General features: G+C 37.7%; 1 protein-coding gene across 6 annotated transcripts in view; it reads left to right on the forward strand.

Moving 5' to 3' along the window:
- SPEN (spen family transcriptional repressor) overlaps positions 1-25,595 on the forward strand; it is a 91,501-nt gene that overhangs the window by 39,278 nt on the left and 26,628 nt on the right. For all 6 annotated transcript variants that reach the window (XM_057697340.1, XM_057697357.1, XM_057697349.1 and 3 more), the window contains one exon: positions 24,245-24,405. In XM_057697340.1, the coding sequence (XP_057553323.1) occupies positions 24,245-24,405 (161 nt within the window). The remainder of the gene's footprint in view (positions 1-24,244; positions 24,406-25,595) is intronic.

Raw genomic sequence — 25,595 nt, forward strand, 5'->3', positions numbered from 1 at the left:
CGGACTCTAGAGCACAGGCTCAATAGTTGTGGTGCATGGGCTTAGTTGCTCCTCGGTGTGTGGGATCTTCCTGGAGCAGGGATCAAACCCATGTCTGCTGCATTGGCAGGCGGATTCTTAATCACTGCACCACCTAGGAAGTCCCTTCCTAAAGTAGTTTTAACTGAGCTTTGTTTCTCGGTTGTTTACTTTGATCACAGCCAAAGATGATTAGGCTGGCTCAGGGTCCCTGAACTTTTTTTTGGGAGGAGGCATGCTGTGTGGCTTCTGGGATCTTAGTTCTCGACCAGGGATTGAACCTGGACCCTTGGTGGTGAGAGCACAGGGTCCTAATCACTGGACCACCACGGAATTCTCTTTTAAAATTTTATTTATTTGTTTAATTTTTACTTTTTATTGTACTTTATTTTTATCATTATTTTTGGTTCCTGAACTTAGATACAGGGGGAGAAATTACATCTTTTCACTAACCTGAAACTAAATTAAGCATTGCCTTCCATTACATGAAAGTAGCCAACAAAAAACAGTCGGTTAACTATATGACTTACTTTGTTCTCCGTATAAATACACAGGTAATTTATGATTATTATAGTTGCAGATATCTCAGAATTGGGCTTATATTAATCATTCCTGGGAAGTAGTTATTAAACTCAGTGTTAGGTATTATTTAATGTTAATAAAGACTGTCACAAAAATTTAAAACATTTTAATAACTGTCAGTATAATTTGTTTCCTTTTAATTGCTATTTATTTTATGTATTATTATTCTGAAAAGTGGTCCACAGACCACCAGATTTCTGAAAAGAGGACCTGGCTCCTTTGGAGCTGCAGTTAGCCCTTGATTCTATACCCCATAAAGGTTTACAGAATGAAATGGATGAAAAAGTAATGAGAGGGAATTGAGATTTGGATAATCCAAAAAATCTTTTCTTATTCTGTCCCTTCCCCCTCAATAGATTACTTCCCTAAATCTTTTTTAAGGCTAAAGTTAACTATTTTTTTTCCCCTTTGGCCCTGTGGCACATCATGTGGGATCTTAGTTCCCCCGCCGGGAATCAAACTTGGGCCCCTTGCATTGGAAGGGAGCCTTAACTGCTGGACTGCCAGGTAAGTCCTAAACTTAACTTTTGAGTTTATATCCAGCCATCAATTTTTTTTTAACATATATGACTTATTTTGTGCACCAAATTTATGAAATAAGATAGCTGGTTGTATAGAGTCCCAAGAATAGAGCCAGTTTGGATTAAACATTGGCTATGGCTAATCCAAAACAAAATCTACATATGTCTAATTAAGAGTTAACATGTAATTAAATTAACCTGGGTGTCTATGTCTAGGTGTATTTTTCTAGCTTTATCAAAGGCAACCTCATCTTCTGCCCCCTTAAAAATTTTTGCAGTATCTGGTCAGCCTTTTACTTTTTGTTCCTCTGAATCCTTTTGGTTTGTCTAAGGAAGAACATATCAAGTAACCTACAGACTTTTATTCCTTCTAATCAGAGAAATAAGCATTTAGATGGAAACCCTTAAAACAAATGTAATAAGCACAGACAACTGCATGAAAATAACTGTAGTGGGTGACATCTCATTGTCTCTTGTCTCTGTGGCTTTCAGTAAGCCATGTGGCCTTAAATTGTGCTCAGTTTACCTGTTTGAAGAAAACAGAATTTTAGAGCAAGCCTTCTTAAGTAGATTTTAGGAATTGGAATAAGGTGATTTAGAAACTGTATGTAGGGAATTCCCTGGCAGTCGCAGTGGTTAGGACTCCATGCTTTCATTGCTGAGGGCCTGGTTTCATAAGTTGGAACATTTAAGGAAGAAGCTTGGAGACAGGAAGGGGAAGAAAAAGACATACATACAGTATCAGTTCCAGGGCAGGAAAACTGTGAAATAGTCTTTGTGGTGTTTGTTTAAAGTAATGAGAAAACCCTGTAGACGTGCAAGCAATCAGACTTTTAAACTCTTATGCTATATTAAGGTATGGCATGCTTTATGCTCATCTCTTGTCCAGTATATTAGCTTTGTATTAGAATAATTTACTTTTAAGAAAAATAAATTTATTTACTTATTGGCTGCATTGGGTCTTCGTTGCTGCACTTGTGCTTTCTCTAGTTGCGTTGAGCGGGGGCTACTCTTCATTGTGATATAGGGCTTCTCATCGCAGTGCTTGTGGAGCATGGGCTTCTAGACGCACGGGCTTCAGTAGTTGTGGCACATGTGCTCAGTAGTTGTGGTTTGCGGGCTCTAGAGTGCAGGCTCAGTAGTTGTGGCACACAGGCTTAGTTGCTCCACGGCATGTGGGATCCTCCTGGCCCAGGGATTGAACCTGTGTCCCCTGTATTGGCAGGCAGATTCTTAACCACTGCGCCACTAGGGAAGTCCCAGAATAATTTACCTTTTCTAAAAATTAATTAATTTATTTGTTTATTGGCTGCATTGGGTCTTCGCTGCTGCGTGCAGGCTTTCTGTAGTTGCAGTAAGCAGGGGCTACTCTTCGTTGCAGTGTGTGGGCTTCTTATTGTGGTGGCTTCACTTGTTGCCGAGCACAGGCTCTAGGCACGTGGGCTTCAGTAGTTGTGGCTCTCGGGCTCTAGAGCGCAGGCTCAGTAGTTGTGGCTCGAGGGCTTAGTTGCGCCAAGGCATGTGGGATCTTCCCAGACCAGGGATGGAACTGTGTCCCCTGCACTGGCAGGCAGATTCTTAACCACTGAGCCACCAGGGAAGTCCCATAATTTAGTTTTTATTGAAAGGGAAATGAATAAATAGTAATTAGAATATTTAAAAAATTCTGGAGTTTTACAACCGTTAAAGTTGAAAGAAATATGACTCTTTTAATGAAGAAAGTATTAGCACAACAGTCCCTAATCTCTGACAGGCTTTTTTTTTTTTAAATAAAGATCAGTTCTGCTAATCATTTTGTGAATAATCTAGATGTTTTAGATTACCGTTTCTTAGAGGGGGAATTTTATTCAAATATCCGTTTGTTGGTGATTCCATGAGGAAGTTTTGCAGTTCATTTAGTTTGTGAGAGAGAATTTCCTTTCAAGTTCATGTAAAAAAATTTTCAAAATTGCTGTCATTCTGAAGCTTTGTGGAACATGGATGAGGCTGCAAAGGTAGTTCCCAGTGGTTGCTAGATATGATGGCAATGCGTGTATCAAAGTGATAGTGACAATGTACTTTACATTTCTCTTAAAGTATGCTTATTTGGAATGTTGATTGGGGTAAGGAATGCTCATTTTATCAGCTGGCTATATCATTAGCTGTGATACATATGTGCTAGAAACTGTCAGATATGGCACCAGTTTTAACAAATACGTACATGAGGTAAGAATTTCTTAAAGTTGTTAAAGGAATTAATAATTAGTGGGGGCTTTTTGGGTGATGATTGCAATGCTTACTAATAAAAACACATTTGTCTGAAATTTTATCATCAAAGGTGATCTTACCTGTAATAATGAATACTAGATAATTTCTGGATTCAGTTGGAGATAAAATTTGTTTTGTTGCACTGCCAGTTTGACATGAATGACTTAAATTGAAATGAGTGTGTAAAGAGGAGATACCTGTGCTAAAGACCATTGAAACATAAATTAAGCTAAGATGTGAAAATTAATGATTAGATATTTATTGATTTGGGGGATAATAACAAGTAAAGTGTTTGTTTTCGAAGCATTCAGAGGACTTTCAAGGAGGAACAGTAAAGGTTTATCAAAAAAAAAAAGCCTTTAAAAGAAGCTAAAGTCAAGAATAATGAATATACTTCAGATGTTTCTTACTTTGTCTTTTGCCCCTTATTTTTATTTAGAATGAAAATGTTTGCCCTCTTACTTTAAACCTGAGTAAAATATTGAGTTTTAAATATCTGATTTATTTCTGGATTTCACAACCATTCTTGGCGTGTTTTATTATTTTTGTGTTTCTGCCTCATTTTTACTTTTTTAAGATAGTTGAAATTATCTGAGATTTCAAAAGGGAGAATGTCTTGCCAAAAATCAGTTTTATGAATAAAATGTATTCATTACTCTGGACTATTCCAGTTATCATATGAGGTTTTTATTTTGAAATTTGCAACCCTTATTTGTGGTAGATGGCTTTATTGATTATATCATTATTTTTTCCCTGAAATATTGGTATCTAAGTTCTTTTTTTAAAAAAATATTTATTTAGGCTCTGCTAGCTCTTAGTTGTGGCATGCGGACTCTTAGTTGCAGCATGTGGGACCTGGTCCCCTGCCCACCATTGAACCCAGGCCCCATGCATTGGGAGCACAGAGTCTTACCCACTGAACCACCAGGGAAGTCCCTCTTTTAAAGTTTACCATCTTGGAAGGAGAAGGTTTGGTGAGAAAAAACACAAAAAACAACAGCAGGCATGTTAGTGTGTTTGCAATCCTGGAGAAAAATGAAATCTACATTAAGTTTTGCCTCATTTTGAGTGGGGCTGCCTTAAGTACTATTGCTTTCCAAAAGAATAAGCATTTGCTTATTCCCTCCTTAATGCAGTTTTGGGGCTGTTTAGCTGCATGGAATGCATGTTTAGCGGTGTGTGCTTTGAAGAGAAGTATACCCCCCATATATATTAATGTATATATAAATTTTTATGTGGCCACACTGAACATCATGTGGGATCTTCGTTTACCCACCAGGGATCGAACTCTTGGCCTTGCATTGAAAGTGTAGAGTCTGAACCACTGGACTGCCAGGGAAGTCCCTATTTTTATTTTTATTTTATTGGCAGTATTTTTTCCCATTGCCATCAGCGGCAGGCAAACCGAAGAGCCTTTATTTTGGAAACACATTCCTTTCTAGGCTACTGTGTAGTTTGTTATTGAGCAGTAAGCTACACACTTCTGTCTTTTAGGGTCATATTAGACAGCCAAGCCTTTTTTGTGCTAAATATGGAAAACGGAAGTGTTTGCTTTCTAATTGCTCCGGTGGGCTTAACTTGCATTATGGAGGTTTATAAATAAGTCCAGTTGCTTTCTGTTTTTCCTTTTTTGTCAAGTACATTTCAGTAAGTCTTTTGAGAGGTGTAGGTGTTGCCAGTATTAGCATTCTGTGTGGAATAGGCAATCGGCTTTGGAAACAAGGGCTGGACTGACGCGTATTTGCTGTATTGGGAACCTTGCTTTCATTAGGAGCCTCTGCTGCTAGGGAATTGAACGAGGTAGACTTAGATCTGAGAGTAGTTCATTGTGTGCCGCCTGGGCAGCCAGTGCCCCTGTATATCGTGCAGAAAGCTAGGAACTGCTTGTTTGTGACTTAAACCAGCCTAAACTGGAATCATCCAGTTTGAGTTGGCTGCTTGCCATCTCCTAGAGGCTTCCTTATTTTGCCAGAGTTTTTGCCCGGCTCCCAGTCCAGGGGGCGGGGCTTGCGCGCTGTGACCCGACTGCTCCTGGGGTGCAGCGGCTGTGAAGTGGCTGCCAGTTAACCCGGGTCTGTTCCTGGCCGGGAGGCACTTCAAGTAAAGGATTGAGGAGCCGAAGACTTAGAAGCTGGTGTGAACGCTGCTATTTTCAGTGTATCTTTCCGTTATTACTCTCTTGCTTTAACTGTAACTTTGTCTTCTGCCTCTTAGAAACTAAAGCTTGAAAAACAGTGTCTGCCATACTGCTGTTTGGGTGCATCACAACATGGTCTGCATTTGGTGATAAAGAATTTATTACCAAAAAGTTAATTAATCACCAAACTTCCCTAGGAACTTGCTTTTAGTTGTTAGTCTATTTGCAGTTAAAAACTCTTCCGTGCCCCTTTTCATTCTTTCCCCTGGGGTTGTGCTGGGGGTTATTTTGGTTTGATTGTTAGATGGAAGGAATGAAAATAGGTTTTGGGGGTAAACTTGTGACTTGGTATCTTGCAAGTTGTAATTTAACTTTGTTGTAAATTTTTTAAATGTTGCTTTAAAAATTAACAAAAAGTAGTTTACAGTAAAGTCCTAAACAACAAACTTTAAAATTAAAAATGTTATGCTAGATTGTATTTGTTTGACTTAGAAGCAAATCTTAAAGTTTTTAAATTGAGGAATTTTACTGTCATGACTGCTTTCTGCATAGCCTCTTTCTCAGCTTTCCTCTTTGACAAATAAGGCAGTTAAACATGGCCTAATTCCTGAGCAGGAAACACTCGGAAGTCACGAAGAAATAATTTTTGTTGTTTTGTTTTTTATTTATTTTATTTAAGCAAAATTTTTGGCTGTGTGGGGTCTTAGTTGCTGCGTGCAGGCTTTCTCTAATTGTGTTGAGTGGGGGGTACTCTTCATTGCGGTGGCTTCTCTTGTGGTACACGGGCTTAGTTGCTCCATGGCGTGTGGGATCTTCCTGCACCAGGGATCAAACCTATGTCCCCTGCATAGGCAGGCGGATTCTTAACCACTGCGCCACCAGGGAAGTCCCACGAAGAAATATTAAAGCCACAAATAAGAGGGTACATTTATTTTTGTCTTTATTGATAAGTGCCATGGCTATATAGAAAATGTAAGTTCCTGTAACCTTGGTTATGTTTTAAACTTTTGGAATGAGATTGAAACCTCTGTTAGTCTTTTATACTTACAGTAAATGTTTATTCAGAGCAGTTTTGGAGACCTTGTTATTCTCTTTTATCCTTTCTGGGTTGTTTTCACTTGGAGGCTCTCTCTGGTCATTCTTAGAAGTCGTGGTATAATTTATCCTGCCCTGAGCAGAGGAACCATCCATGCACAGAACTAAAGGGAAACGTGCTATTCTCATTTTAAAATAAATATTAGCATTTTTTGAAGCTCAGAATTAGCCAAGATTTCATTACCCACACCCTCTCCCTATTTTATTTTATTTTATTTTATTTTATTTTATTTTATTTTATTTTATTTTATATCTTTTTTTTGGCTGTGTTGGGTCTTCATTACTGTGCGCAGGCTCTCTCTCTAGTTGTGGCAAGTGGGTGCTACTCTTCATTGCGGTGCATGGGCTTCTCACTGCGATGGCTTCTCTTGTTGCAGAGCTCAGGCTCTAGGCCCTAGGGCTTCAGTAGTTAGCGGCTTGCAGGCTCTAGAGCTCAGACTCAGCACTTGTGGCGCACCGGCTTAGTTGCTCTGCAGCATGTGGGATCTTCCCGGGCCAGGGATGGAACCCGTGTCCCCTGTGTTGGCAGGTGGATTCTTAACCACTGCTCCACTAAAGAAGTGCCCCTAATTAAAAAAATAAAAAAATCTGTGTCTTAGAGTACAAACTGAGTGCTTACCTTTATCTATAAAGGGCAGTTTTGTGATTGCTTCTCCTATGAGAATATGGAAAGAGCACCCTCTGATAATTTAGTTACTTAAATTATTAGTCATTCATTAAACTAAATTCTATTCGGGTTTCCTGCTGCTACAAATTGTATAAAGTCACTTCTGTGGAATATCTTCCTAAGTCTACTTTGTAGGATAAATGAACTTCCTCTTTACAGGTAGACAAGATATAGTAAGTGAAATATATTTTAAAATTAACTTTGCAAAACAGAGTTGGTTTTCCTAGGAATCTGAGTCATACTCTTAAAAAACTTTTCTTGGTGTAGAACAAATTAGAAATATATTCAAAGATATGAGGATATATGTATTCTTAGAATTAGGTTGGAAAACATAATTCAATAAAATAAGGTTGGATATTTATAGAATTTGGCTTAGTTAAACATTTGAGTTTTTCTTAATGCCATTAAATTAAATTTTTTTTTTTAAAACTTGTGTGACTTGTTGGCATAATCCTGAACAAGGGATAGTGGTGGTGGTGGTTGATTTTAACTTGTCAACAAAGATAGTTTTTAAAATTTAAACTGGTAAGTACCCAGGAACTGAGTTCCCCTTTCTCTGTTAATTCCTCTGTACCTTTTTTTTTTTTTTTTTGGCTGCATTGGGATCTTTCTTTGCGGTGTATGGGTTCTTTGTTGTGGTGTGCGGATTTCTCTCTAGTTGTGGCAGGTGGCCTCCAGAGTGCGTGGGCTCTGGGTATATTACATTAAACAAAATATATTGTTAAATTTCACCTGTTCCCACTTTTTCAAAAAATATTTATTTATTTATTTTGGCTGCACTGGGTCTTAGTTGAGGCACTCAGGATCTTTGTTGTGGCATGTTTAGTTGCAGCATGCAAACTCTTAGTTGTAGCATGCATGCGGGATCTAGTTCCCAGCCAGGGATCCAACCCAGGCCCCCTGCATTGGGAGCTCAGAGTCTTACCCACTGGACCACCAGGGAAGTCCCTGTTGTTAGTTTTTAAAATGTGGCTACTTAAAAATTGTAAATTACGTTTTTGACTTCTGTTATATTTCTATTCGACCACACAGTTCTAGAAATGAGCTCTCAAGATAGAGTGTCATGGGTAATTGTGCACCCAATTAGGGCTTTTCATTTTGTTTGAAGGATAGGGTCCATTATTTTTATTCTCAGGACCCTTCCGTTCTTTTGGAATTATGGGTTAATGGAAAAGGCTCTTGGGACTTCTAAGCTTAAAATATAGATTGAACTATTTTGCAGATTCTGTCTTTAACAAATTTAGAATTGGTTAAGGCTAAAATATTAAAATGCATGTTGATTTCCAGGGTGGCCAAGGGAATGTCTCAGCTGTTGAAAAACTTTAATATGTAAGTCCCCAAATAAATTAATCTCCCGAGAAGAAAATGAAGTCATCTTAACCAGAGTAAGTTTTAAAAACCCCAAAACCCCCCAAAAACAAAACCACAACCCTTTAATCTGAAGGTAGTTTTTAAGTGATAGCTAACACTTTTGATAGAGGTTTAAAATGTGTCTGTTAATATACATGGAGTTCTGGTGTTGGACATATTTTATAGATACTTGTCTTGCTTCTGGGTATGATTTATGTAGCCAAACCTGGGGAGTTCTATGATTCTTTAAATGCTATTTTTGACTGTGGGGAGGGGCACATTAGCCTCCTGATGTGCTGTGTCATGGTGGTTGGAGCCATTTGGAGTGTAGCTTTTGTGTTTGTTTCTACTGGAAGAAACTGCAGAGGAGTTGTGTAAGTAAAGGACTTTACACTGGAGTTTCTTAGTAATTTGAAGCCATTTATAAATAAATAAAGTGCATCAAACAGTGGATGGCTTTAGGCTTCCTGGTGTGGAGTTAGGTGTGCTTATACCCTCTTGAGTATGGAGTTGCCTTAATAAAGAGTTCAGAAGTGGGAAATAGCAAACTTTTTTTATCCTGGATAGGAAGGAGATGTAATTAGCACCAAAGTTAAATTGGAAAAAGGCAAAACCCAAAGTTCAAATTTACTTGTGGATTTGGTAAAGGCTACAGCATTTGTATATAACCATTTAGAATTTAACAACAGCAACAAAACGGCTTCACGTGATCTTTATGTTTTCTTGGTTTGTGCCTTTTAAACCATTTAGTTGTTCGTGTGAGAAATATATCTAGTTTTTATACTGTGTGTGGTTAAGGAAATAAGAAATCCCACTGTTATAATATAACAGTTCATGTTTCTCCTCAGTTTGTCCCTTGGATTGAGGCATTCATCCCATGAATGTTCCAAGGGCTTTGCTGTTCCTTTTTCTTGTTCCTTAGGCAGATGTGTTATATCTGCTTATTACTTCTAGGGTGCCTGCATGTTTGATGCTTTTTGCTTTGAGTTACTTGGGTAGTAGGTTTTTTTTTTTTAATATATATATATATATATATTTTTTTTTTTTATTGAAATATAATTGCTTTACACTCGGTTATGTCGGGATCTTTGCAGTCCTTTCTGGTGTCTGAGGTGGTTTGCTGGTGTTCACCTGGTTCTCTATGGGAATTATTGCGTCTTTTGGTGTATTCCTAATGCATCTGCGGAGAGGGATGCACTCCATGTCCTTCTACTTCGCCACCATCTTTCTTCTCCAGGTAGTAGGTTTTATGAGTCTTAAGGGATTGCCAAGAATGTAATGACACTGCAGGCTTAGGCTCTTTGGAATTTAAGCTAAAAGTACTCTTGGCCCTGGAGTAAAGGCTGTGTTTTGGAAACAGTGAGAATATGTAGAAAAATAATTTTTGCACTTTATCCACAATGAATTTTGTACTTAGCAGAATCTGTCTCCAGCAGAATCTGATCACATACCTGCCCCCAAAAATCTGTTTAAAAAAAAAATAATGGCAAGCTGTACTTTGTAACTAGGTCTCCGCTAACCCCATCATCTTATAATTCTTAAAGTTAACTAGGGAATTTTTTAGGGCCCCATAAAGCCCACCAGAAAATATGCCTTGTGATTCTTAGTAATAGATTTACAAGAGAAAAGACGCTTTCCATTTTTGCTGTTGTTATTAGAAGACTTAAGATTTGAAACCCCCATATTATGTTTTTTTAAATAAATTTATTTATTTATTTAATTTATTTATTGGCTGCATTGGGTCTTCGTTGCGGCACACGGGCTTTCTCTAGTTGCTGTGAGCAGGGGGCTACTGTTCATTGTGGTGTGCAGGCTCCTCATTGTAGTGGCTTCTCTTGTGGAGCACGGGCCCTAGGTGCGTGGGCTTCAATAGTTGTGGCACATGGGCTCAGTAGTTGTGGCTCACGGGCTCTAGAGCACAGGCTCAGTAGTTGTGGCGCACAGGCTTAGTTGCTCCGTGGCATGTGGAATCTTCCTAGGGCAGGACTCGAACCCGGGTCCCCTCATTGGCAGGCAGATTCTTTGCCACTGAGCCACCTAGGAAGTCCCATATTATGTTTTTAATGCCAAAACTTGTAAGCCTTTGATTTTTAAAAAATTGTGGTAAAATATACATAACATAAAACTACTGTTTTAACTATTTTTAAGTATACAGATCAGCGGCATTGAGTATATTTATTTTGTTGTACAACCATCACCACCAGTCATCTCCAGAACCTTTTCATCTTCCCAAACTGAAACTCTGTAACCATTAAACAATAACTTCCCATTCTCCTCTCCCCCAGTCCCTGGTAACCACCATTCTGCTTTCTGTCTCTATGAATTTGACTATTCTAGGTAACTCATATAAAAGGAATAAATACAATATTTGTCCTTTTGTGTCTGGCTTATTTCACTTAGCACAGTGTTTTAGAGATTCATCCATGTGGTAGCAAATGTCAGAGTCGGCTTCCTTTTAAAGACTGAATAATATTCCTTCAGGCTTTTTTGGGGGTAACCTTTAATTATCCAGCAGTCATCCTATAGATTAACTATTTTCATATTCCTTTTGTTTAATTCTACTAAAAAATAGTAGTAAACTTAAAAACATTAACTTGCAGCTGTGGTTGCATCCCAAAGAATTATTTGTATTTAATTTTTTGTGATCAAGCTAACCACACATAGCATATTTAAGCTCAATTTTAAACAGTATTTTCCACCAAAATAAGGTGTGCTTAAACTATTTTTTTTGGCTGCATTGGGTCTTCATTGTTGCATACGGGTTTTCTCTAATTGTGGCGAGCAGTGGCTGCTCTTCTTTGTGGTGCTCGGGCTTCTCAGTGTGGTGGCTTCTCTTGTTGTGGAGCATGGGCTCTAGATGCGCGTGCTTCAGTAGTTGTGGCACGCTGGCGCTTGAGCACAGACTCAGTAGTTGTGGCTCATGGGCTTAGTTGCTCCGCAGCATGTGGAATCTTCCCAGACCAGGGATCGAACCCGTGTCCCCTGCATTGGCAGGTGGATTCCTAACCACTGTACCACTAGGGAAGTCCCAGGTGTGATTTAAAAACTTGTCTTTAGGGACTTCCGAGGTTGCTCAGTGGTTAAGATTCCACCTGCCAATGCAGGGGACACGGGTTCGATCCCCACTCCGGGAAGATCCCACGTGCCTCGGAGCTACTAAGCCCATGAGCCACAACTATTGAGCCTGTGCTCTAGAGCCCGTGAGCCACACCAGTGAGCCCGTGTGCCACAGCTACTGAAGCCCATGCGCCTAGAGCCTGTGCTCCGCAACGAGAGAAGCCATGGCCATGAGGAGCCCACACACCACAGGGAAGAGTAGCCCCCACTCTCTGCAACTAGACAAAGCTTGTGTGTAGCAATGGAGACCCAACACAGCCAATAAGTAAATGAATAAATAAATTAAAAAAACAAAACAAAACTTGTCGTTAGTGATTCTTTTTCCCTTCATTTATGTAAACTACTGAACAGGAAGATAAATAAAACCAATTATTTTAATTACTGTGATTGAATTTACCATCACTTTAGTGACCATGAACACTAAACCTGTTTAATCTTATCTGCCTATAAAGTGGAGCCAGTTCCTGTCTAAGGTTTAGGCATGCTTAATATCTGTAGGGAAAGGCTAGGTAGAAACTAGAACTCAAGAAAAATTAATTTTTGAGGTCTAGATTTTCTGTTATACTTTGGAATCCTTAGGAAATGAATTATTTTTTATATCAGCAATAAAATGCAGTGAAAAGAAAAATTACTGCTGGTGGATTATGGCTCTCTTTCTGCTTCTGCCTATGTCTATTAAGAGAAAACTTCACACACACACACACACACACACACACACACACACACACACACACACACACACACACACACACACACACACACACGGAACATTACTCAGCCATAAAAAAGAATGAAACAATGCCACTTGCAGCAACATGGACGGACCTAGAGGTTACTATACTAAGTGAAGTAAGTCAAAGAGAGATAAATATCTTATGATATCACTTATGTAGTAGAATCTAAAAAGATGATACAAAGGACTTCCCTGGAGGTCCAGTGGTTAAGACTCCACGCCTCCAATGCAGGGGCCGTGGGTTCGATCCCTGGTTGGGGAACTAAGATCCCACATGCCACACCATGTGGCCAAAAAAAAAAAAAATGATAAAAGTGAACTTATTTACAGAACAGAAATAGACTCACAGACACAGGAAACAAACTTACAGCTACCAAAGGGGAAAGGAGAGGGGAGGGATAAATTAGGAGTTTGGAATTAACAGAGACACACTGCTATATATAAAACAGGGCACAGTGGTTATAAGAATCCACCTGCCAATGCAGGGGACATGGGTTCAATCCCTGGCCCAGGAAGATCCCACATGCCGTGGAGCAACTAACCCCGTACACCACAACTACTGAGCCTGCACTCTAGACCCCTTGAGCCACAACTACTGAACCCATGAGCTGAAGCTACTGAAGCCTGAGAGCCTAGAGTCCGTGCTCCACAACAAGAGAAACCACTGCAATAAGAAGCCCGTGCACAGCAGCGAAGACCCAACACAGCCAGTAAATATAAAAAAATAAATAGATAGATAGATACATAAACAGTAAGGGCCTACTGTATAGCACAGGGAACTATATTCAGTATCTGGTAGTAACCTACAATGGAAAAGAATCTGAAAAAGAATATAAATAACTGAATCACTTTGCTGTACACCTGAAACTAATGCAACATTGTAAATCAATTATACTTCAATTAGAAAAGAAGGTAAATGATGAAAAAAAACAAGGAGAGAAAACTTGCTGTATGGTCAGTTTCACTCTGTTAATTCAGTTAATCATTATAATTTTTTACATCAGATCTTTTCCTATTAGAAGTCTTTGTTGTTTCTAATGATAGAAGAAATATATGGACCAAAACAAAATTGAAGTTAAAATTATAATTTTTTATATAAAAAATTATAATTTTTTAAAAAAAATGCATTTGAACTCTTTAATGTATTAATACAGTTTTTCTCAATAAACATCCTAAATACCAAAAATTTAGGTGACTTTTCATTAACTTTGGCTCCAAAGAGGTTATCATTTATACAGTCAAGTCCCATTTCTTTTGCCGTAGTTGCAGAATCACCAGATAGAGCTGACTCATTTCTCTGAAATCGTTTCAGAGGAACTTTTACCTTGATAAGCCAGGTTGTGAGACCTCTTAATTCATCAGAGACTTATTTATTTATTTTTAAAAATATTCATTTAGGCTGTGCCAGGTCTTAGTTGCGGCACGTGGGATCTTTGTTGCGGCATGTTTAGTTGCAGCATGTGGGCTTCTTAGTTGAGGCCTTGGGACTCTTAGTTGCGGCATGTATGTGGGATCTAGTTCCCTGACTAGGGATCGAACCAAGGCCCCCGTGAATTGGGAGCGCAGATTCTTACCCACTGGACCACCAGAAAAGTCCCCAGCAAAGCCTTATTGACAAAACCCAGCAGCTAGCCTGTTACGTTGACTGGTTTGGAATATCTCATTTTTTTCTAAGGCACAAAGGGAACAGTTCATTTTGTACTTTACTTCTTAGGTCGTGTGTGTGTGTATATGTTAAAATAACATAAAATTTACCATTTTAACCATTTTTAAGTGCACAATTGAGTGGCATTAAGTACCTTCACGTTGTTCTGCAGCAGTCACCACCATTCATCTCCAGAACCCTTTCATCTTTCCATTAAACAGTAACTCCCAGTCTCCTCTTCCCCAGCCCCAGGCAATACCACCATTCTTTCTGCCTTTATGAATTTGACTGCTTAGTTACCTCAAAAAAACTGAATCATACCGTACTTGTCCTTTTGTGACTGGCTTATTTCACTTAGCATAATGTCCTTAGGCTTCATCCAAGTTTTAGCGTATGCCCGAATTTTCTTCCCTTTTAAGACTGAATGATATACCACATTTTATACCACATTTTGTTTATTCAGTCATCTGTCGCTATATACTTAGGTTGCTTCTACCTTTTGGCTATTAAACATGCTATGAATGTGGGTAAACATATCTACTCAAGTCCCTGCTTTCAGTTCTTTTGGTTAAATATCCGGAAGTGGACTTGCTGAATGATTGTGGCAGTTGTAATTTTTTAAGGAACTACCATACTGTTTTCCACAGTGTCTACACCATTTTACTTTTCTACCAGCAGTGCACAGGAGTTCTAGTTTCTTTACATCCTAGCCAGCGTTATATTTTGTTTTTTGATAATAGCCATCCTAATGTGTGAAATGGCATCTTCTTGTTTTGATTTGAATTTCCCTAACATTCATGTTGAGCATCTTTTCATGTGCGCCTTGGCCATTTGTGTCTTTGGAGAAATGTTTGTTCAAGTTCAAAGATTCCCATTTTTGCATCTAGTTGGTTGGGTTTTTTTGGTTTTTTTTGGTTTGTTTGTTTGTTTTTGCTGTTGAGTTGTATTGTCATTCTTAAAGGCAAATTCTGAAATGTCTTAAAGTTCTAAGACAAAACACTCCCTTAAGTGCTTTATGCAGAGTGGAAGTTTTACTCATTCTCTGACCATGGTACTTTGATGAGAAAAAGTCTAGTTGTGATACCAAATTACCATCTTAACTCCCTAGGTTGAGGGTAATGAAAGCTGTTGAGCTGAGAAACAATTTTAACATGAATTGGAATAATTATCATTGATGTAAGCCTTACTAGAGTAGGGTAGCAGTACTGTATGTTTCACCCATTATTTGTTCAAAATTATAAAACAGTTTTATCTACAAGTACTTTGACCCTGCTATTGACACAGCAAAGCACATATTGTGAAAAGCTGTTTGTGGTTTCCCTTTTTGTTATGCTTGCCAAAATCAAGTGACAAGTAAGCTTCACCCTCACCCACAATTGTGACAACCAAAAATGTCTCTTGGGGGCAAAATGGCCCCAGTTGAGAGCCACCAGTGCAGGTATTCACAATTATAGAATTTGTAAATGAAATAGAATAGTGCACCCAGAGACTCTGGACTTCATTAGATATTTAAAGCATTGTTTTATATGTTATAATTGTGCTTTTGCTTTTATCCCAGAAAATGTCTATTGAAAAAAATCATCTTCTACCAAGTTATAGATGACAGGATCTATGAAGTGTTTTTGTTTTTACAGTTACCAGTGGTTTTTCAGTCAGGTTATTAATGTGTCAAAGTCCTAGAATCTTAGCTAGAGGAGCCATTATTTTTCTTGAGTAATTAATGAAACATTAAAAAAGAAAGACACACTTTGCAGTTTCCAACAAAGTAATATTTTATGAGAAATTTTCATTTCACTCAGATACTGAATGTAGTTAATACCTACATTTTATGGAGCTTGATGTATTTTCCTAGGCATTAATTTCAGTTGCTTGGATAATTCAAATCAATAATTTCTTGGAGGCACACGTCCGTTACATATTGGGCGCCATCCTAGGCTCTGTTTACAAGGATGAATCTAGTCTTGGACTTTTAAGAGGCTGGTAAATGAGTAGTTATATTACAGAGTGAAGGAGTTTGAGATAGACATTGTAGTAAAAGAGGCTTAGAAATACACAACTAAGAAACCAATGAATACTGTGGGGTAGGGTGGGGATGTCAAGAATAGCTACAGAGCAGGAAGTTAACATTGGAGCTAGCTAGTCCTTGAAGGCAGGGCAAGCAAGGAGTGACAGAGGTGTTTCAATAGGAATAGATACGGACAAAGGCTCTCATATTTGTGCTGTATGATAGGCAGAGTGCTAAGTACTTTATAATCGCCAACTCATTAAATCCTCACCACAGCCCCTCACGAGTGGTAGGTATCATCACCATTTACATACAAGAAAATGAAGGGTTAGAGAGGAAGTAATTTAACCAAGGACTTATATCTAATAAGAAAAGGGGGGAGGGGTGCCCATGATTAGAAACTGTTATACTCTTTTTTTTGTTTGTTTGCTTGTTTTGTTTCTTTATTTTGGTCGTGCTTCGCAGCATTTAGGATCTTAGACCAGGGATCAAACCCATGCCCCCTGCTGTGGAAGTGCAGAGCCCTAACCACTTTACCACCAAGGAATTCCTAAAACTGGTATGCTCTTATGTGGCTAGATTATTGGTGGGATAAAGAGTGACAAAGGAATGAGAATGAGCGACTGGAAATTAGTTAGGGGCGAAGTTGTCAAGGGTCCCTCTCTCCCTTGTTGAACAATAATGGAGCTGTTAGAGCTGGAAGGTTTGGAGGTAAGTAGAGAGTCATAGAACCCTAGAGTTAGCAGGACCTTTGGAAGTCATGAAGTCTGGTAGTCCACTAAGGAAATTAAAGTCTAAAGAGGCAAAATGAGGTACCTAACCAGACTGAACAGTTGAGTATTTCCTTCCTGATTTTCTTATAAAACAAACAAACAAACAAACAAACAAAAAAAACAGAGACTTAATTCAGGCTGTATCAGTAGTGGTAGAGTTGAAAGAATTAAGATCACATCAGATTATCTACTAAGCTAGCGGGGTTTTTGTTTTTAGTTTTGTTTGAACTTTCTGGGCTCAGGACCCTTTTATATTTTTAAATTATGGAGCTTTTGTTTATTTTGTAATATCAATTAGAAATTTAAACTTTAATTTGAAAATTTTATTAATTCTTCATAACTTTTTTCTTTCCTTTTAAATTTTAATAGTTTATTTGAGCAAAAATCTATTTGAATTGGGCACTGCCAAACTGGAAATGGTTGGAGCACTGCATCAATAGGAGCTGGGGGAAATACTTTTATAGAGAAAGGCAAAGCAGAAAATTTAGTTGGTCAGTTATAGCTTTAGCATTTGTCTTATTTGGAAAAGGCTAATCAGCTGTTTGTTATTGGTTGTGATTTAACTTAAGGCATTTACAGGCTTAGGTTTTGGTTTGCTTGTGTAGGGCTGCTAAGATATTAGAACCACCTTAGTCTAATGGTCTTCTTGTTTAATTAACACATTCCCCCCTCCTCTCCTTTTGGCCCGCTTCTCATACAGGAGAGTTTAACCAAAAATTTGGTGTTAGTGCCACTCTTGGTCACCATCAGGTTGTTGTTTTTGTCTTGTCGTGAAGCTCATAGGTTATGAGTCTCGTCTTTGGAAGAATTGCTTTTGCTGTTCATCTCATCGATCTTATTTCTCTCCAAGGGCAGTGTGACCATCTGATGTATTGCTGATGGCTACAAACATGAATTTAAGACATTTGAGAGAACATAGTCTACCAGGGAGATTGTAATGATGACTGTCAGTTGGATAATACCAAGAGACTGAGTATGCTCCTTAGGGCCCCCTATAAACCAAACAAGTTCTTATCAAATAAAGCAAAGAATGTACCCGAAGGGGCATCAGCCTGTTTTAAGTCAGGTGGCTTGTTTGTTAATTTCCTGTATTTGCTACAATATCAGAGGGGTTGATCCAGGTATAGCAGGAGGTATTTGCTATGGCACAGACTTAGGGCTTGTTTTTCCAGTAAGTGGTTGAAAGCAATTCTATTATCCAAAACCAGCTTAGCAAGAAATTCTAGGGACTTCTGTTGTGCAGCTATGGCCTTAGGTAGATTTAGTGCCAGTTACCAGAATTAAGGAAAATTGTCTTTCTGTGCATTTGCAGAGAGAAAACGCAAGAGGTAAAAAAGCAAACAGAATAAAGGTTTCGTATTGGAGACAGAAATCTCCATCCATCATCTTGGGAGAGCCATCTACCTCAAGATGTCGTCTGCTTCTGGGGAGGAAGCTCCATAGTCAATTTTAATTTTAGCTCTCTAGCTGGTGTGACATAACTATCTTTTAAAACAAAAAATAGTGAGATATGTGGCATCTCATCAGATAGGTAGATTCTCATAACTACTTCCGTATTCATATTGTGATCATAAATTTTTTTATATGAAAAAGTGTGAAGTATATGAAGAAAATGTGGCCTCACACAGATATGTAATTGAAATAGGGAGGGACTTACTCCCAAAAGGATCTTGGAGGCCCCCACGGGTCCTCAAACCACATTTTGAGAACTGCTGCACTAAAAAAAATTTGATCATCTTGAAAATTTGGATCTGTGAAAAATCGGACTTGGGGGATTATTTCCTGGTTTGATGATACATTCTATTTAAGAAAGTAGATGATTTCCCCCCTCATTTTATGGAAGCACCAAGGACAGAGGGCACATCTTTTAAGAAAAAAAAAGTATTTACTTATTTGACTGCACTGAGTCTTATTTGCAGCATGCAGGACTTAGTTCCCTGACCACAGATTGAACCTAGGCCCCCTGCATTGGGAGCGCAGAGTCTTAACCACTGAACTACCAGGGAAGTCCCCAGCAGGCACATTTTGAATTGCCCAAGCCCGATGGAAAATCTGCATTTTGCATCTTTTCTCTCTTAACTCAAGCTTGTGTATTGATTATGTAGAGAGAAAAAATTATTAACTACTTGATGGAAGAGAAGAGAGATTGTTGAAAAGTTGTCACGTGAGATTCTATCTGCTTTTAACAAATGGGCCTTCTTAACTGTTTTAACTGCAGAGTTTTGCAGTCACTTTTATGGCTTCTTTAAAAAAAATACATTTATGCCATACTTTTGTTTCTTAACTTAGTTTGGCTAAATGTTTTTTAATCTTCCAGCTTAAAAAAAAAAACCCCAACATAGGTGCATGTTTATCATAATCGAATGTTTACAAATAATACAGGGATGTATATACATATGTAGAAGTCAGTCATTGGATGTTACTCTTGTGTGTGAACAAATTTAGCTCTGAGTCATCTTATAAATAAGCATACCTAGTACCTTGACATTTTCAGTGTTGAGAGTCAAATGCTCACTGTAGTTCTGTGTATAAAATAGCTATAGGAGCAGTAGTGGTTGCTTGTTTGACAGCATAATTGGTTTAAGAGAATCCTGGCATCCTGTTTGCTTATCAAGAATTGTTAGGTAACAAGTTGCTTGTATTTCTCCATTATGGAAAATTTTGGTCAGGTCTGCTTCTTAGTTTTTTTAGTAATTTTTTTTGAGGGGGGAGAGGTGTGTCTTGCGACTTGCGGGATCTTAGTTTCCTCAGCAGGGATTGAGCCCTGGGCCCATCAGTGAAAGCACAGAGTCCTAACCACTGGAATTCCCCTTAATAATCATAATTTAAAATTTTTAAGCACATATAAGAAATAATTCAGCCTCAATTGTCTTATGTGCTTAGGAAAAGTATAACTAGATTTTTTTTTAATTTGTTTATTTATTTTTGTCTGCGTTTGGGTCTTTGTTGCTGCCTGCAGGCTCCCTCTCTAGTTGTGGAGAGCGGGGCTATTCTTCATTGCAGTACACGGGCTTCTCATTGCAGTGGCTTCTCTTGCGGAGCACAGGCTTTAGGTGAGCGGGCTTCTGTAGTTACACAGCGTGGGCTCAGTAGTTGTGACTTGAGAGCTCTAGGGCTCAGGCTCAGTAGTTGTGGCGCACGGGCTTACTTGCTCCGTGGCATGTGGGATCTTCCTGGACCAGGGATCGAACCTGTGTCTCCTGAATTGGCAGGTGGATTCTTAACCACTGCACCACTGGGGAAGTCCCTAGAATTTTTAGAAATTGTATTTCTTTTAAGTTCTTTACCGTTTAGAACTCTTCTTTTTTTTTTTTTTGAGATTTATTATTTATTTATTTTTGGCTGCATTGGTCCTTAGTTGTGGCACGATATCTTCATTGAGGCATGCGGGATCTTTCATTGTGGTGCATGGACTTCTCTCTAGTTGTGGCATGTGAGTTTTTCTCTACTCTAGTTGTGGTGCCCAGGCTCCAGGGTGTGTGGGCTCTGTAATTGTGGCGCACGGGTTCCAGAGCACATGGACACTGTAGTTTGTGGCACGCAGACCCTCTAGTTGAGGTGTGTGAGGTCAGTAGTTGTGGCGCGCGGGCTTAGTTGCCCCGAGGCATGTGGGATCCCAGTTCCCCGACCAAGGATGGAACCCGCGTCCCTTGTATTGGAAGGCAGATTCTTTACCACTGGACCATCAGGGAAGTCCCCACCATTAAGAACTTTTAAATGGTGTCAAAACTGTAATATTGATATGGCCAGGTAAATTATTTATTTGTTTATAAATTTTTTATTGAAATGAAGTTGACTTACAATGTTATGTTAGTTTCAGACGTACAGCAAAGTGATTCAGTTATACATACATATATATATATATTTTTTTTTTTCAGATTTTTTTCCCTTACAGGTTATTACAGAATATTAAGTATAGTTCCCTGTGTTATACAGTAGGTCCTTGTTGGTTATCTGTTTCATATATAGATGTGTGTGTCTGTTAATCCCAAACTCCTAATTAACCCTCCCTCCCACCCCCTTTCCCCTTTGGTAACCATAAGGTTGTTTTTCATGTTTGTGGGTCTGTTTCTCTTTTGTGTATAAATTCATTTGTATTGTTGGTTTTTTTGGTTTGTTTTGTGTTTTTTTGTTTTAGATTCCACATATAAGCAGTATCATTTGATATTTGTCTTTCTCTGGCTTCACTTAGTATGATAATCTCTAGGTCCATCTATATTGCTGCAAATGGCATTATTTCATTCTTTTTTTATGGCTGAGTAATATCCCATTGTATAAATATACTCATCTTCTATATCCATTCATCTCTCGATGGGCAGTTAGGTTGCTTCCATATCTTGGCTATTGTAAATAGTGCTTCAGTGAACATTGGGATGCATGTATCTTTTCGAATTATGGTTTTCTCTGGATATATGCCCAGGAGTGGGATTGCAGAATCGTATGGTAGCTCTCTTTTTAGTTTTTTAAGAAACCTCCACACTGTTCTCTATAGTGGCTGTACCAATTTATATTCCCACCAACAGTGCAGGAGAGTTCCTTTTTCTCTCCAGGATTTATTATTTGTAGACTTTTTGTTGATGGCCGTTCTGATCGGTGTGAGGTGATACCTCATAGTTTTGATTTTCATTTCTCTGATAATTAGCAATGTTGAACATCTTTTCATGTGCCTATTATGACCAGGTAAATTTAAAGTCGGCTTTCTTAAAACTGTTAGTTGATGCACCATCATTACCACTACTTTAGACCATTTAGATTGAAAAGCTTATTAAGTACTTTTGGCTTTTAAGAAACAACTAAACTACTGTATATCATAAGTTTATTTATTCATTTATGTATTTAGTTGCACTGGGTCTTAGTTGCGGCAGGTGGGCTCCTTAGTTGTGGCATGTGAACTCTTAGTTGTGGCATGCATGTGGGATCTAGTTCCCTGATCCGGGATGGAACCAGGGCCCCCTGCCTTGGGAGAGTGGAGTCTTAACCACTGTGCCACCAGGGGAGTTCCTGTATCATAAGTTTTGATGAACTCTTGTGATTCTTCAGTTTTAACAAGATTCTGAAAGTAAGAATTTTTTTAAAGTTAAAATTGACACAGGTATTCTGCACATTTGGGTTTCTTCTCAGTTTATAGGACTACAAAGCATTTGGGGGTCTAAATTTGTGCTCCTGTTTTGATTCAGGACATTAAAATCCATAATTTAACAGACTACACTGGAAATACACATTGCAGTTTGGGGTTAGCATATTAAAATGGGAACTCAAAAATTGTATCATTTTATCCTTTCATAATTTATTTAAAAACCTTTCCTTCTTTTTAGTTATAACTTCAGATTGGTCAGCAGATATTTCTGCCAGCTAAATTTTATATCTTGTTTCACAGTTGGTGTGGTAGCAGGTAATTCACCAAAAGTGTGATGACATTTATGACAAAACTAATTTCAATCACTATTTTATACTTTAAAATCATTGCTTCCATTGATTCCTCTGCATTTTTATAATATGGACTTAAACAGAACTTTATTGGCTTATTTTAGTACCCAGAAATTCTACTCTTGCCCATGTTTGTTTACTTCTTTACCCACAACTGCTAAGGAATTTTGGTGTATATAATATTGGTAGTATTGTAATTAAATTGTTTTCCTTAATGGTTAGTTTATGATTCCTTGGAATTAAGTTGATAAGTCACATACACATTCTATACTGTAGTCGTCTGGTGGCCTTGTGAATAATCTTGTGTTGCTTGGGGTGTGTAATACATATAACAACCATTTTTTCCCTTCAGTGCCCAAACCCAGAAGATTAATTAATTTTGTTAACCCTTAGTTTGAATGAAAGTACAGTGTCCTGTTCACTTAGTACTAGTGATAACTACTTTTGCTTAATGATATAGAAAAAAATTTATTTTTATTGATGGGAAAACTGAAACCCAGTCATTTCTAGGAGGCCTGGCAATGATAACTTGTGGTTCTATCTTGAGGCTTTTATCCATAGTAGTTTCTGTCTTGTAATTCAGATATCTCCTTTTGGCCCTTACTGGCATAGGTTTATTTCTTTATGTTTCAAACTGCAGAAAGCTCTGATAAGTTCATAAAGTTCTTATCTTTTGCCTTATCACGTGAGAGCTAAATAAAAATGCTGGGCAAATTCTGTTTTCTTATGGTATTGGGTTGGCCAAAAGTTTGTTCAGGTTTTCCTGTAAGATGTTATGGATGTCATATTTATTTATTTTTTTAAAAAAAGCAATAGCACATTTGTCTCAGATCCTGGAGTTGGACTTATTCATCTGGCTGGTTTAGAGTTTGTCTTGGATGTGAGAGCTGTAGTCTGAGCGCAGATGACAAAAACTGTTGAACCTTTCCTCTAGGGAGTGTGCCTAAGGTGGACTGACTGCCTGCGCCCCCCACCTCCTGCCCCGAGTTATTTGCTTAAGGGATTAAGTCTTCCACAACAAGGAGGGAAGAGTATGAAGCAAAATTTCAGAAACCTATAAATAACAGAACCTGTAAATAGCTTTTTATTAATGTATTTGAGGATGCTGTAAAAGAACTTAAAACCATAGCAGTCTTGCACATGCAGTACTGAAATGATAATTTAATATTTCTCGCATGGTTTTTGGGCATAATAAACTTGTTCTGACTGTGTTGGTAATATTTTCTCCTTGTCTTTCAACTGTGACTGTCTCCCCATTGAGGTTTGTATTAAACTGAAGAGAGAAATTAAATTTCATTGACTCTAATTTCCCACATTATTCACAGAGAATGAGCCTAACTAACAAGACTCAAGTAACTTATATATATATATATATATATATATATATATATATATAATATTTCTTTATTAGTCCTTCAAAAATTTAAAAATTAAAATTACCTGGGAAATTATTTTGGATATCTCTTTTTTCCTAAAGATTAATTTACCCAGGAGGTACTGTAGTAGTAGCAGTAACAATAATAGTGACAGAACATGGCCACTTCGTTTACTGATTGCCGTCACATTTTAAACTCTGTAAACCTGTGTGTTATTTAATTCTGAACCTTGTGAGATAGGTACTGTTATTATTTCCATTTTACAGATGTAGAAACTGGCTTAGCAAGAGGGTAAGTGACTTGTCCAAGGATACATGCCGTATGTCTGAGCCAAGATTTGAATCAAGATCTCTGAATCCAAAACCCATATATCCACTATTCAGTTATTACCTTTAAGTCAGTTGTATCTACTAGTCTTATTTCATTTGGAAAAAATTGTTCAGATTTTGCACAGAATGAAACATTTGTTGATTTTAAGAAGTTTTATATGTGATTCGTTTCCTGTTTGTTTTTTCATGTGTTTTTATTTTTGTTTTTTTCCCCTTCTGTAGCACTGATTCCAGCAGTAGTTCAAGTGATGACTCTCCAGCCCGATCAGTTCAATCTGCAGCAGTCCCTGCACCCGCTTCCCAGTTGCTTTCATCGCTGGAAAAAGATGAGCCCCGTAAAAGTTTTGGGATCAAGGTTCAGAATCTTCCAGTACGCTCTACAGGTAAAATTTTGTGTTATTTTACTTTCCTCTCTGCTGCTATTGGGGAATGAGAGATTGAGCAACTTAAGTTCTGTACTTTGTATAGAATTTGTTTAAATCTCTCTCTCTCATTTTGACTGTGTTGGGAATATTTTCTATTTGTCTTCCAACTTTGACTCTTTCCCCCTTTTTCTTTTTGTGGTTCATTGATGTTTAATGCCATGTAATAAAAAGCAAGTGATTATACTGTATGAAGTTTCTAGATTGTTATATATGTAAAGATTGCATGTTACTTGTACTTAATTATATACACAGATATTAATACACATTATTATGGATATTATATGCATATACATATACATAACACATAAAGATTGTATGGTGTGTGTTATATAGTGAAAGCATGGTTCACTTTTGAATAAAAATACTTTCTGGATTAAATATTTTGATATTAGGGAAAATTTGGTATGATGAAATTGTAGAAATACTGTTTTCAGTTAGATTTATATTGGTCTGGAGTCCTGTGTGAAATAACTTGGACATAAAAGAATGAGAGGAAACCCATTTCAAAATATTAACATTTTAAATGAGGAAAGTCATGAATAATGACTTTATATAGTTAACAGCTATACTGTAGTCTTCTAATATTGTTGATTGACATTTGGCCGTAATATATTTTTATTTCTGTGTCAGGCATATTGAGTATGTAAACAATTGTTAGTAGATGGTCAAACCAGCAAAGACCAAACTAAGCATTTCTTAGCTAAGTGCATTTCAGTAGTTACTTAAATCATTTATTAAAACAGCCTATAAAACCTACATACCAGGTTTATGACTAGAGGTATTGAGACACAAACATTGGTGAACTTTTGATTTAGATTACTTTGTAATTTAGGAATGGACAGGGGTTGGAATTGGCTTTGTCTTTCTGTACAATTTTAATTTTTATAATGAAGCAAATTAACATAAGCCCTCCAGATGGTATAATTCACTTGTAAAAGGCCTTAAAATTGTTTAGCATGTTACATGCCATTTCCCACACAATTTTATCATCAACATGATGCTTGGAAAACTAGGAATATGGCTTTCTTTCTTAAGTCTTTAAAGTTTTATATATGCTTATATATGTGTGTTTGTATAGTTTTTATCATGAAAATTTTAAACATACCCACAGTAACAGGAATAGCAAAATGAAATCCTCTTACACCATG

The sequence above is a fragment of the Hippopotamus amphibius genome, chromosome 1, assembly GCF_030028045.1.
Source record: "Hippopotamus amphibius kiboko isolate mHipAmp2 chromosome 1, mHipAmp2.hap2, whole genome shotgun sequence".
Taxonomy (NCBI): Eukaryota; Metazoa; Chordata; class Mammalia; order Artiodactyla; family Hippopotamidae; genus Hippopotamus; species Hippopotamus amphibius.